This window comes from Prenolepis imparis, unplaced genomic scaffold (genome assembly GCF_030444845.1).
Source record: "Prenolepis imparis isolate NDT839.2.m4 unplaced genomic scaffold, iyPreImpa1.0 SCAF_1, whole genome shotgun sequence".
Classification (NCBI taxonomy): domain Eukaryota; kingdom Metazoa; phylum Arthropoda; class Insecta; order Hymenoptera; family Formicidae; genus Prenolepis; species Prenolepis imparis.
In genome coordinates this window covers 6,143,614-6,155,605 of record NW_028141159.1, presented here as the reverse complement: position 1 = coordinate 6,155,605, position 11,992 = coordinate 6,143,614, and the positions used below count along the sequence as shown (strand labels likewise).

Below are 11,992 nucleotides of genomic sequence, written 5' to 3'. Positions count from 1 at the left end.
ATATAAATATTATAAAAATAATAATATTAAATAAATAAAAACATATGTAAAAGTTTTAATTCCAATTTTATAATCTGATATACATATTGTTATAAATTAACATCCATATTTAAAATTCGAGAATATTTAATCTAATTTATATTTCAAATTTTAATTTATTTAAATAAAAATTAATTGCTCAAAGACGCACAAAAATATTATTACAGTGTTTCATAAAATACATCCTGGAATCAAAATAATATAATTATGTAATAATTTTGTATAAAAAATAGCAAGTCATACTACATGGCTCGTGTCTGTCGATGAAAAAGACAGAAGACTTGCAACCAGTTATATAAAGTAAATATCGCTTGCAATATTTCGTTGCGTTTTATGTGCAAACCATCCAGAAAGAATCTCACGAAAAAGACGATTATCTCCACGATGATGACGCAGAGTTGCATCAATAACCAAGGCGTATGTAGCATAGGATATTCCTGCTAAAGCAAAGCTACATATTTATAGAAGAAATAAAGCTATTTAATTCATTCAAAAAGTCGTTGATTTAGTTTATTAATTATATTATTTTAATCCTTATATATATATAATATATACTCACCGTGATGGCGCCTAACATAATTAAAGTATAATGCTCGATTCCCAGTATTGATGTCATCAGCTTCAAGTCTCTCTCGACGGTAAAGGGCACTGTAATTATCATTTAATATCTAATTAATTATTTGTAACAATTTAGAATAGTTTATTAAAATGTAAGACGTGAAATAGATTATTACCTTCTTGAAGTCTATGACGCGATGTTCTGGGAATCTTATAATTTATTGTGCGTATTATATCAAGAGCCGTGATTACCTGACGAAATTTTTAATAGTGCATTTAAATGTTTGTTCTTTATTTGACACAGATAAATCATTAAATTAACATGTTGAGAGTATTACGATAGACTAACGGTCCCAATGAGGCCCAAAACGATCACATATAACGAACTGCCCATGACATAATGATCGCACAAAGAACAAGCTATTCGACCGATTCTCTGCAAAATAAAAAAAAAGGAAATACAAATATACCTAAGAAAGTATATATTTTCTTTATAAATATATCATTATATACTTTCTTTCTTAACAATCTTTTTAAGAACTAAATTAATTTGTTAATAACTAAAATAATACGTTTGATAATATATTATATATATAAATTCAAAGTCCTTGAATTATTCAATTAATTATTATTTTTTTATAAAAATAAATATATATTTTATGTTACATATATAGTTAAATCATAATTAATTAATTGCAGTAAATATTTAATTACAAATTGTCCACTATGGATCTTTATGTTTCGTCGATCACGAAAAGCCATAATTCGTTTCATGTCCCAATTCTTCGTTTGGAAAAAACGCATTGCTTTTCCAAATACAAATTATTAAGCAATTCGTTTAATAAATTTTTTCATTCCAAATACAAAGGTACTAAGCAATTCGATTAATGGATTTTTTTCATTGTATCCGCAATGTCTCCGCAAATTTTCGAGGTTTGTTTGTTGCCATCCTTTCGATTGATCGCAATTTGACTAACATCAATTGAATGTAAATCAACCTAATTTGATAAGACATTTGTAATATATTTGTAATACATATAATATTTATATAAATAAATAAAATTTTTGAATTACATATTTTCTTTTATTATATATAAACGTTTATTATGATTAAATAAACTTTTACTTGTTAATTTATGTGAAATAAAATAAAATATTTACTATTTATTTATTTAGTTAGTTAAACAAATCATAAATGTTAATCATAAATGTATTAATTATTATTTTCCAAGTTCATAAAATTTGATAGCCTAATAATGAATAATTACTATACAAGCAATACAAGCTGTCGAGTTGTGAAATCATAATGTAGTCAATAATATGAAGTGAGCGAATTTAGCTGTTATTACAAAATAGTTGTGTAATTGTAGTTTTTTGCTTTATTTTAATTATATTTACATTCTCATTATTTGATTTCTTTCTCCATTTTATATTTTTTCTGTCTCTACAATCTTTTTTTCGCCGTGTTGCTTTTGTAAATTTATGAGTCATATATGTTTGAAAAAGTACTGATTTTCTCTTCTATGTATTTATATATTATTGATGTATTACTTATATAAAAATAATATATAAAATAATAATTTACACACATATATATATATATTTTTTTATGTCAAAGTTATAGTTCTTCCGTTTTAAAAAATTTATTATCATCTATCAGTCACGATGAATCGTGTGTCAAGTCGTATTCGTAACAATCACGAAGGTTATCCGGAAAAAATAAAAATTTGCAGTCGTCAGGCAAAAACGGTATTGCAATATTCGTAAATTAAATTTAATATATTAATATATTATCTTATATATTATTGCTTTATATAAGATTTATTTAAGATTATTATTATTTAGAGATTTAATTATTTAAGATATTATTATTTAAGATTCTTTTTCTTAATTATTATATATTCTCAAGAAAGATGCAAATATAATACATATGCTAAAATTAAAAATAAAATGAATAAAAATACATATACATGCAAAATTTGTAAACTTATAAATAAAATAAAATTTTATCTATTTTACACAGCAATATATAAATAATAAAATTTATATATAAATATTTAGATAGATGTATATACACAAAGATATATTTTATAAATAAGAATATATTTATTTACTTACTTATTTATTAAAATCTGTATTTATATTTTCTTCTCTGAATTTATATTATCTTCATGTATACAATTTTTTTCAATTTTCACATAATTTTGTTTTCTTTCACAGATCGAGTCTAAAATATCACCCCACATGTTTAAGAATCATTCTGACAGTTCTCAAATGATCGGAAAGATTGATAAATCGTTGGAAAAGAAAACGTTCTTTGACAGTGAAATTTTCAAGATAATCAAAGGAACGTTATTAGCCTTGCTAATATTGTTCTTGTGTTATCACGGACCAATGCAATACAGTGTTTTGGAGAATGGACAGATTCTTCATGGTTTTTCTTCGAGAAAAACGATTATGACTTTTAGTTTGGGCTATTCTCTCTCACACTCCATAATATCTGCTATTGCAACTGGCATGCTTATCTATTCCATTATCTTGGTAAATAATATTATTCTTGAATGATGTATATATTTTATATTTCTTCTCAAATTTTCTTTTACATATTTACACATTTACTATACACATTTATACATTTTGTATATTTACTTTTATATTTATTTATTTTATTTCGATTATTACGCATTTTAGAAACAACCGCAATTTAGTTGGCCTCTTATGAGTCTTTTTATGGCCGAACTTGTCTACGATTCCTGCGATGCGATTGAAATAATTTGGTATCTCTTTGGGTATCTTCGGCTACAAACCGCGTTGCTTTATGCCGCAGGAATCCTTCTACTGATTTGTAACTTTCTCTCTTTTTATTCTTTTTTTATTCTCCTTTTCTTTCTTTTTACAAAAAACGTCACTCAAAAATACAAAGAATATATGTATATATTTTCTTTAGTTAATGTAAGCAAGCTATCGTGTACTGACTAAAATTTACAAATCATTAATTTTAATTAAAATATTGTCTGTTTTTTTTCTAAAGAATATTGCCTATTGTATTGGAATTATCTTAAAACTAGATTAAAAAATTGTATTATAATAAAAAAAAGGAACAATTCATTTTGATAAATAATATTAAACATAGAAATTTTGATAAATATGCAAAAATATATTATATTTACAAAGAATTTTTTATAGCTCTGCTTTTATTATATTTAATTTATTTGATTTAATTATACTATTTATTTTATTTCTTATTTTTTTTCATTTTGAATTGCGTAGTGAACGCTACTACACATATCGAATCTTTTATATTTTATTTAGTGGCAGAAATCTGGACGTGGCTGGGTATTTTGCGACTCTACGAGTATCGAAAGTTTCAATTATGACAGACTAGATGACAGACATCAGAACGATGAGTAAGACATTATGTATATTATATAGTTTGTATTCAGTGTATATATTATATACACACATTTTTTCACAAAATTTGTAGCGGTATTTCTTAATTAAAGAAGAATATATTTTTTCTTCTAATCGCGTTTAATTTTTAATTTCATTAAATTTTATCATAAAAATCTAAATATCATAGTTCTTTTCTAACTTTTATTTTTTAAATGCAAATTTTCAGGTCCAGTTATATTGAATTTTTCCATGGCTTTATATAAAGAGAGAGAGAGCAAGCTCTTTAATTATACAATATATATATTTCTAAAAATTTCCAGTCGGTAGGATGGTAGGACAATCGAGAACGTTGACAGGGCATCGTGATTTTAAATCAAGTATTTGTACTTCAGGACACTTATCAATCCTAAAAAACATAAGAGTTTATAATAAATGTTATAATATCTTATATATGTGTTATATTTATATTATTACATTATTATTATATTATATAATATATATTATTTTTTATTTATTATTACTATATTATTATTTCTATTAAAATATTTATAGAAAATAAAAAGAAAAAGATCATTTTTAACTGTAAATACCTCGGACAAAATTTATGCAAAACGTCCTTTAAATTATAAATTTGCGTTGCATTTTTCGATATTTCCTGTAATAAAAATCCTAAAAATGCTTGACATTGTACTCCTGTTGCTTGCAAATCGATTGTCGGATCAATCGTGATCAATTTATTAGGCATGTAATTTTGTTTCTCTTCCTTACTTCAGGAATAAAATAGAATCACTTAGGAGGGAGATTATCAATTATTCATTATTATTTATTTATAATCGCCGCACTTACCTCCACCGAAATTTATTGATATTCGACAGGTTGCAATATGCACTAGGATGCATAGCAACTCCGGGAGAGTTCCAGAGTAAATATGCTCTTGCTGCCATCAGCAACAATCCATTGCTCAAATTTTTCGCAATGTTCGATAAATTTGACCTCATAATTTCAAAATATAATTGAAAATTATACAAAGAAATGTTTCTTCGTTATGTATTAATTTCTTGTCAATACTTTGATGGCCGTTTTTGCATAAAAGCTTTTGTCTATCGTTGATATTTTTCGCAGAATCGCTCTTAACATATCTACAAAAGCTTATGTATTTGTTGTTTTAAAATCATTAAAATTACCATTATTTAAATTGTATAATATTTATGCATATGCAACAATGCTAAAAGACTCTGAAAACTTGAATCGAAACTGATTGAATGATTTGATCACAGATGTTTAATGTAATATAGTATAAATATCGGTGGATTTAATGCAAAAGAAACGAAATATTTTCTTAGATTGATAAAAGCAAGTCAAACTAAAAAAACAGTGTATTATAAAAATATATAAATATATTAAAATAGTCCCGTAAATCTCATAAGAAAAAGATAGCAAAAACTTAAATAAACGTGAAATGACTATGCTGAATAAAAAGATAAGAGGCTGTACAAGGAAAATCACAAATACGTGACACCATTGCAGCCGATAATCGCTGACAGAACTAAATCACACATATATAACAGTGACCGTCAAAGTGTTGAGCTACTTTTCACATACAATATATGTACACAGAGAGAATTTTCTCTTAGAATTTACCCTGAAAAACATGGTAATCGTGATGGGACAAAATGGTATGGAAAGAATTTTATGAGAATTTCTCTGATTAATATTTATCACAATAAAAATAATAATATCTATCACAATAAAAAATAAAACATGTTTGATTAATTTTACTAAACTGCATAAAATTAATCAAACATGTTTTATATTTTATTGTGATAGATATTATTATTTTTATTGTGACAAATATTAATCAAAGAAATTCTCATAAAATTCTTTCCATATCATATTGTCCCACGATTACCATGATTTTTAGAGTAAATTTTAAAAGAAAATTCTCTCAGTGTATATAATTAAATATAGTATATATATTATACTATAAAAATTGTTTTACAGAGAGAGAAAAATATCCTGTATAGATTCTGAGTGTGTATGTTGAGAATTATATTATATAATAATTACTTGCTGAAGAATTCGTCAATCGATAAATCGGCTATGCGAATATTGATATTTTGAGTGGCTAGTGCCATTTTAATACGAGCTTCCGGGATATTTAATGCATCGGAAGTGCGCATCAAATTAATCAAGTGTATCTAGAAAATATATACTTTATAAAATTGATGTGCAAAGTTGTTATTATGACGAGAAGAAGGAGAAAATTCAAGTGACAAGCACACGTCATTTTGACGTCAAATAATGTGCATTTGCTACTTAGGGAATTCATAATATGATCGACTGATGTTTTTCTTAAAAAATAAAATCAATATTTTCATAGAGTTTGTAAAATTTCTGTATCTCTCATAGAAAATGTTTGCTCTATATAAATTTGCATATTGAAAATAACATTTTATTGCAAAAATAAATTAATTACTTTCAAATAAATCTTTAATAGAATTAAAAAATATTGACATACGTTCAGATCGGGTTGTTCTCTCGCCGCAGTCTCGATATAGCAGAATTCTTTTCTGGACCAGACTTGCCCAGCTTCTTTCACGAAATAGACATTGAATGAACGCTCGTCTTCCAAGATATTGTATTCACTAAAATGTTGATAGATTATGTCATTAATCATTAATTGTAAATTTACATATTTGTCGATTCATAAAGAATGCAAAATATTTTTTTTATTGTGCAATGTATTGATGTAAATTATTATTAAAATTAATTAATTTTTACTTTTTTGAAAGTATATTAAAACAATTCGTGATGATGATTACGTACCAACAATTATCATCGCTCGTTGCCGGTGAGCAAAGTATTGCCGTGACGAAGGCAAAAAGGACCAAGCCACTAATGATGAGACACGCTGCCATAAACGAGGAGAACAGATCGTTCGGCCATCTCCTTAATTGATGCGCGACACCCTTGAGCATCGGCGAATTATATTGAGAACCCTGGATCGGGTATATGTACGGAAGATTAACAATCTTGACCTTGCTTTCGTCCAGGAAGAAAGGAAGTCTGTCCTCGTCAAAGTCTGAAAATATTTAAATTCTCTTTTAAGTTTTCTTTTATATAAACGATGAATATTTATGTAAAAGTTCTTATCAGTTTTTTCTCTGTGTGTGAAATATATATATAAATATTTATATAAAAGAAAATATAATATATTCATATTATTCTTTTATATAAATTTTTTCATTTTTCGCACAGACAAAAAATGATTGATAAGAACGACTGATAAGAATGATAGATAAGAACTTTTATTAGAGACAAGATACACACGATAATTTTTGCGATAGTAGAAAAATTTTGTAAAACATTGAAACTTTCGAATTTTGACACTTTTCGGATACTTACACTTGGCTTTCGGCATTCTACCAAACTTGATTGCACTGTGTGTATTACTTGGAGACTTTCGTCAATGACACTTTAAAGTGTCGATGCGATTTGCCGAGTCGACACTTCATAATAAAAGTCGAGCGGATTTGAATCGACGCCGAAGCGACGTTGAGAAATCGCGACGAGGTATCCGGATTGCGTAATTCAAGCGTGTCACACTTTTGCAAGGTGCGAACTTAGACAAGAGTGCATACAAACACGTACACGCACTCGTTTGTTAATTTTACACTTCTTTGGAGCAAAACTCTCGCGTTTTCGATCAAATATATATATATATATATATATATTCTGTATATTCATTAGATCGCGATACAATAAACTATATCGATATTTTTTATGCACAAGAGCTATACTTTTACTGCACAATAATGTGAGCGTAAAAAAGTGCAGACTCGAACGTGTCTCGCGGCAGCGAACTTTATTATGACTGACGTGCGATTCGAAATCTATCGAAGAACTGCGATGTTCGAGATATCGAAACGATGGATCGTTCGAGGCATCTCGATCACGTGGTCACGTGGTCACCAACATAAAGGTGCCTTTTCATGCTGACGCTCGGCGCTCATTTTTAGCGTCAAAAGACGTCACGTGACCAAAAATAAAGATACCAATTCGTCAATTTGGTCACGTGACGCTTTTGACGCTAAAAGCGTCGAGCGTCGAGCGTCAGCATGAAAAGGCACCTTAAATGTCGACGGTTTAGGCAACAAGATGCGGCGCGTAATTCAATGTAGGAATAAAATTCCAAATACGTATTAAAAATCATTGGAATTAGCGAATTAATTGCGTATGTACACTTCGTTCAACTGCGGTAATTATTTTCTTAAATGAATTTCTCTTACGTATGTATGTACATTTACCTATTGCCATGCACATGATGTTTTGACATTTTAGGTTATCTCTACTGTTAACGGCGTTACAAAAAACTTAGAAGATTCGGCGGGTTTGGAGGAGAAAAAATAATGTCGGCGGCAAAGCCGGAATTAAAGAATTGGAAGGAATACAATCGCAAACGGAAGGAGCAACGAAAACAGTGGAGGGAAGAGAAACTGGAAAAGAAGCTTAAGAAGGAGGAACTCGAGAGGGAATCGAAGAACGAGTTGAAGGAGCACGTGGAGCAAACAAAGTACGAACGAAGGGATGTTTGTACCGTGAGCATCGCGGTACCAGGATCCATCCTCGATAACGCGCAGTCTCCGGAGCTGCGAACGTACCTGGCGGGACAGATCGCACGTGCAGCGTGTATCTACAAGGTCGACGAAATCATAGTGTTCGACGACAAGGGTGACGTTACGGAGAGCGAGAGAAAAAAGATTAGGAAGGACGACGCGCTGGGCGAGGCTAGGCTCGGATGCCTACAATTGGCCAGGATACTGCAGTACTTGGAATGCCCGCAGTATCTGAGGAAGTACTTCTTTCCGATTCACAAGGACTTGCAGTACGCAGGTTTGCTGAATCCCTTGGACGCGCCACATCATCTGAGACAAATGGACGAGTCTCTGTATCGAGAGGGGATAGTCACCAACAAACCCATAAAGATTGGCAAAGGATCTCAGGTGAATGTAGGACTTTTGAGCGAGGTTCATGTGGATAAGGTGCTGGTGCCTGGTTTAAGGGTGACGGTGAAGATACCGGCGGAGCAGCCAAATTCGAAGAAACTGAAGGGTATCATTGTACCACCTAACATACCACGCGCAGAAACTGGAATTTACTGGGGCTACACTGTCAAACTAGTCAAGCATCTAACAGAAGTGCTAACAAATTGTCAATATAAAGGAGGATACGACTTGACAATTGGAACATCCGACAAGGGAACATTGATCGATGAAATAGAAGCGAAGAGTTTAGAATATCATCATTGTCTCATGGTATTTGGAGGTGTCGCTGGATTAGAAGCCGCTGTGGACGTGGATCCGAATTTGGACGTCGATGATCCATCCTTGATATTTCATAAATATGTCAACATATGTCCTCAGCAAGGATCACGAACAATCAGAACAGAAGAAGCTATTCTTTTGACTCTAGCCGAATTAAGAACTAAATTAGTACCTAAAGAAATCACTTCTTAAAATAAATAATAATAGCAAATAATAGAAACAGATAAGTATCTTGTCTCTAAAATCATATTGAATCTTGTCACATTAATTGTTTTTATATCAAGAATAGAGCTTTGTACATATATATTTTTATAAAAATGTGTTAAATGTTTTCTCAAAAATGCTTTACATATTTATAGTATCTTCAATTGTTATTTTGAATGATTGTGACCCAAGTAACAATTTACTGTATCTCTAAGAGTTGTAATTACCTTAGCTTGATCAGTGGAAGCTATGACAGCTGTGCCGGACACAATCATATTAGCACCAGCCTAAGAAAATAATATAATAAATATATAATTAGTTGACGATTTAATTTCAGACTAGCCAACTCTTTTCTTGATAATATTATTTACATATTGAAATAATCTTTAATTATACCTTTGCACAGGCTTCAATTGTAGTTGGTCCAACTCCACCGTCGACCTCAATGTCCAATCCAGGATAATTCTCCCTTAACCATGCGACTTTCCGTAACATTGGTTCCATAAATTTCTGCCCACCGAAGCCAGGTTCCACGGTCATTATTAAGACCACATCAGCTAGATCGACATAATCTATTATCACATCTGCAGATGTTCCTGGTTTAAGTGCCACACCAACCTATTTTGAAAGTAATTTACAATCCATTAATATTCCACTTAAAATATATAAATTTTTAGATAATATTACCTTCATTCCTGCTTCCTTTACTTTTCTACAGATTAGAGGAACATCTTCTACTGGCTCGACATGGAATGTATATTGATCCACACTAGCATCAGCCATGGGCTCGATCCACTGTAATTATTAATTATTCTTTTAATTTTCTTTGATATAAATTTATTTCATATGAAAATCTATATATTTAAGTATTTTTTGAAAAAAACATTGGGTTAAAATCGAAGTTGCTCGAATCTTACATACTTGCTCCGGATTAGACACCATCATATGTGTCTCGAAGAAGGCATCTTTTATTTTACTACGAAGACACTTTACAATCGGATGGCCGAACGAAAGATTGGGAACAAAATGACCGTCCATCACGTCCAAGTGCAAGTAATCCGCGCCATTGTCAAGTAACTTTTGTGATTCTTCGTAAAGTTGTGACAAGTCGGCGTTTAAAATCGACGGACCGATTTTTGCGTTTAAACACTTCGCCATATCTTTCGTCAAAAAATGAACGAATATTTAGAAATTGTTTGCACAATTATAATACGTATGTACAGTGTGATTTTTACACTGAGATAGATTGGAATGTATGTTTAATGTAATAGTATATTACGCAAATGATGAGATTCGCGGCGAGTGATAACCTAACTTAACCTGCGATCTGCGATGCAACGTAATCGCGCCAGCGATCAGCTGATCGCAATCCGATTTCTGTTTAGCACGTGGATTTCGTCTCTGTAGGGACGAATTTTGCAGGCAACTGTGTGATATGCGAAATTTAGAACATCATTGTAAAAAATGATAGCTTCAACTTCTATTCATAGACATATTTGATATTTTAAAACAATCAGTGCCTGAATTTTCACTTCACACTCCGCATAAAAAAGTTATGTTAATTAGCAGGACATATTATCGTGATGGAATATTTCTCTGTCAAAAAAGATGATGTAAAGATTAGTACATCACAAAGATCATCGAAGATTGGCTTATTTTTGATTGCAGTTACAGGTTTGTTTATTTATGTTAATGATTTTGTGCTAATTTCATACACAAAAAAATATTATTCTTACATTATTATATAGGTGGAATTGCAACGGCGATTAGTATCGTGTGTTTTCCATTTATAAGTCCTGCGTTTCGTAAGATATGTTTGCCATATGTACCAGCCACACATCAACAAGTAAAAAATGTTATTCAAGCATTAAACAGTCGCTCTGGTTCCTTAATTGATCTTGGTAGTGGAGATGGACGTATTGTAAGTACGTTAATATTTTTTGTAATTATGAGTTGTAAGAATAAAACATTTAATGTTATAATTATAATAAATAAAATAAAACAGAATAAATTTTTTTAACATAGTAAAAAATATAATTTAAAAATAGGTTCTTGCAGCAGCAAAGCATGGTTTTAAAGCCCATGGTATTGAATTGAATACCTGGCTAGTATGGTATTCAAAGTTTAAGGCATTGATTAACGGTTTATCAAATGATGCTGCATTTTTCAAGCAGGATTTATGGAAATATAATTTGGGAAAATATGATAATATTGTTATATTTGGTGTAGATCAAATGGTAAGATTCTTTAATATTTGTTATAATTCTCTAGATGCTATAAAAATATATGTATATACCATACAGTCATATTGTCTGTTACAGATGGAAGACATCGAAAAGAAATTTAATAGCGAATTGTACAAAGATTCCCTTGTAATTGCATGTAGATATCCTCTTCCTAATACACATCCTATTACAACGATTGGACATGGAATTGACACTGTTTGGGTTTACAAAATACGTTAAAGGTGAATT

General features: G+C 30.1%; 6 protein-coding genes across 10 annotated transcripts; 3 read left to right on the top strand and 3 right to left on the bottom strand.

Moving 5' to 3' along the window:
• Positions 1 to 58: 58 nt before the first annotated feature.
• Positions 59 to 1,147, bottom strand: LOC145943757 (uncharacterized). Of its 3 annotated transcripts, none has more exons than XM_083051564.1 (4): positions 947 to 1,147; positions 774 to 849; positions 599 to 687; positions 59 to 479 (listed from the first exon to the last, which is right to left on the bottom strand). In XM_083051564.1, exons 1-4 carry the CDS (start codon positions 989 to 991, stop codon positions 282 to 284), a joined length of 408 nt encoding a protein of 135 aa, XP_082907690.1. In that variant the 5' UTR covers positions 992 to 1,147; the 3' UTR covers positions 59 to 281. The 3 variants fall into 3 exon arrangements, 2 of the variants coding, with proteins under 2 accessions (XP_082907690.1, XP_082907698.1); XM_083051572.1 differs by having other exon boundaries at positions 61 to 476; XR_014426573.1 differs by having other exon boundaries at positions 104 to 476; positions 936 to 1,147.
• Positions 1,148 to 2,262: 1,115 nt separating this feature from the next.
• LOC145943714 (uncharacterized) lies at positions 2,263 to 4,000 on the top strand. Its single transcript, XM_083051484.1, has 4 exons — positions 2,263 to 2,346; positions 2,818 to 3,138; positions 3,289 to 3,442; positions 3,910 to 4,000. The coding sequence occupies exons 1-4, from the start codon at positions 2,263 to 2,265 to the stop codon at positions 3,972 to 3,974; spliced, it is 624 nt and encodes a 207-aa protein (XP_082907610.1). The 3' UTR covers positions 3,975 to 4,000.
• Positions 2,842 to 9,805, bottom strand: LOC145943678 (uncharacterized). 2 transcript variants are annotated; one of them, XM_083051427.1, is made up of 7 exons: positions 9,746 to 9,805; positions 6,817 to 7,072; positions 6,509 to 6,635; positions 6,058 to 6,188; positions 4,837 to 4,983; positions 4,581 to 4,757; positions 2,842 to 4,396 (listed from the first exon to the last, which is right to left on the bottom strand). In XM_083051427.1, exons 2-7 carry the CDS (start codon positions 6,966 to 6,968, stop codon positions 4,297 to 4,299), a joined length of 834 nt encoding a protein of 277 aa, XP_082907553.1. In that variant the 5' UTR covers positions 6,969 to 7,072; positions 9,746 to 9,805; the 3' UTR covers positions 2,842 to 4,296. The 2 variants fall into 2 exon arrangements, with proteins under 2 accessions (XP_082907553.1, XP_082907544.1); XM_083051418.1 differs by lacking the exon at positions 9,746 to 9,805 and adding an exon at positions 7,396 to 7,666.
• LOC145943673 (28S rRNA (uridine-N(3))-methyltransferase) lies at positions 8,121 to 9,849 on the top strand. Its single transcript, XM_083051404.1, has 2 exons — positions 8,121 to 8,248; positions 8,332 to 9,849. The coding sequence occupies exon 2, from the start codon at positions 8,400 to 8,402 to the stop codon at positions 9,504 to 9,506; it is 1,107 nt and encodes a 368-aa protein (XP_082907530.1). The 5' UTR covers positions 8,121 to 8,248; positions 8,332 to 8,399; the 3' UTR covers positions 9,507 to 9,849.
• On the bottom strand, positions 9,571 to 10,676 carry Rpe (ribulose-phosphate 3-epimerase). Its single transcript, XM_083051440.1, has 4 exons — positions 10,440 to 10,676; positions 10,206 to 10,313; positions 9,915 to 10,136; positions 9,571 to 9,805 (listed from the first exon to the last, which is right to left on the bottom strand). Exons 1-4 carry the CDS (start codon positions 10,674 to 10,676, stop codon positions 9,686 to 9,688), a joined length of 687 nt encoding a protein of 228 aa, XP_082907566.1. The 3' UTR covers positions 9,571 to 9,685.
• A 381-nt stretch (positions 10,677 to 11,057) lies between these two features.
• On the top strand, positions 11,058 to 11,983 carry LOC145943695 (ATP synthase subunit C lysine N-methyltransferase). Of its 2 annotated transcripts, none has more exons than XM_083051453.1 (4): positions 11,058 to 11,192; positions 11,267 to 11,439; positions 11,567 to 11,755; positions 11,840 to 11,983. In XM_083051453.1, exons 1-4 carry the CDS (start codon positions 11,102 to 11,104, stop codon positions 11,981 to 11,983), a joined length of 597 nt encoding a protein of 198 aa, XP_082907579.1. In that variant the 5' UTR covers positions 11,058 to 11,101. The 2 variants fall into 2 exon arrangements, with proteins under 2 accessions (XP_082907579.1, XP_082907589.1); XM_083051463.1 differs by having other exon boundaries at positions 11,267 to 11,443; positions 11,577 to 11,755.
• Positions 11,984 to 11,992: the final 9 nt, after the last annotated feature.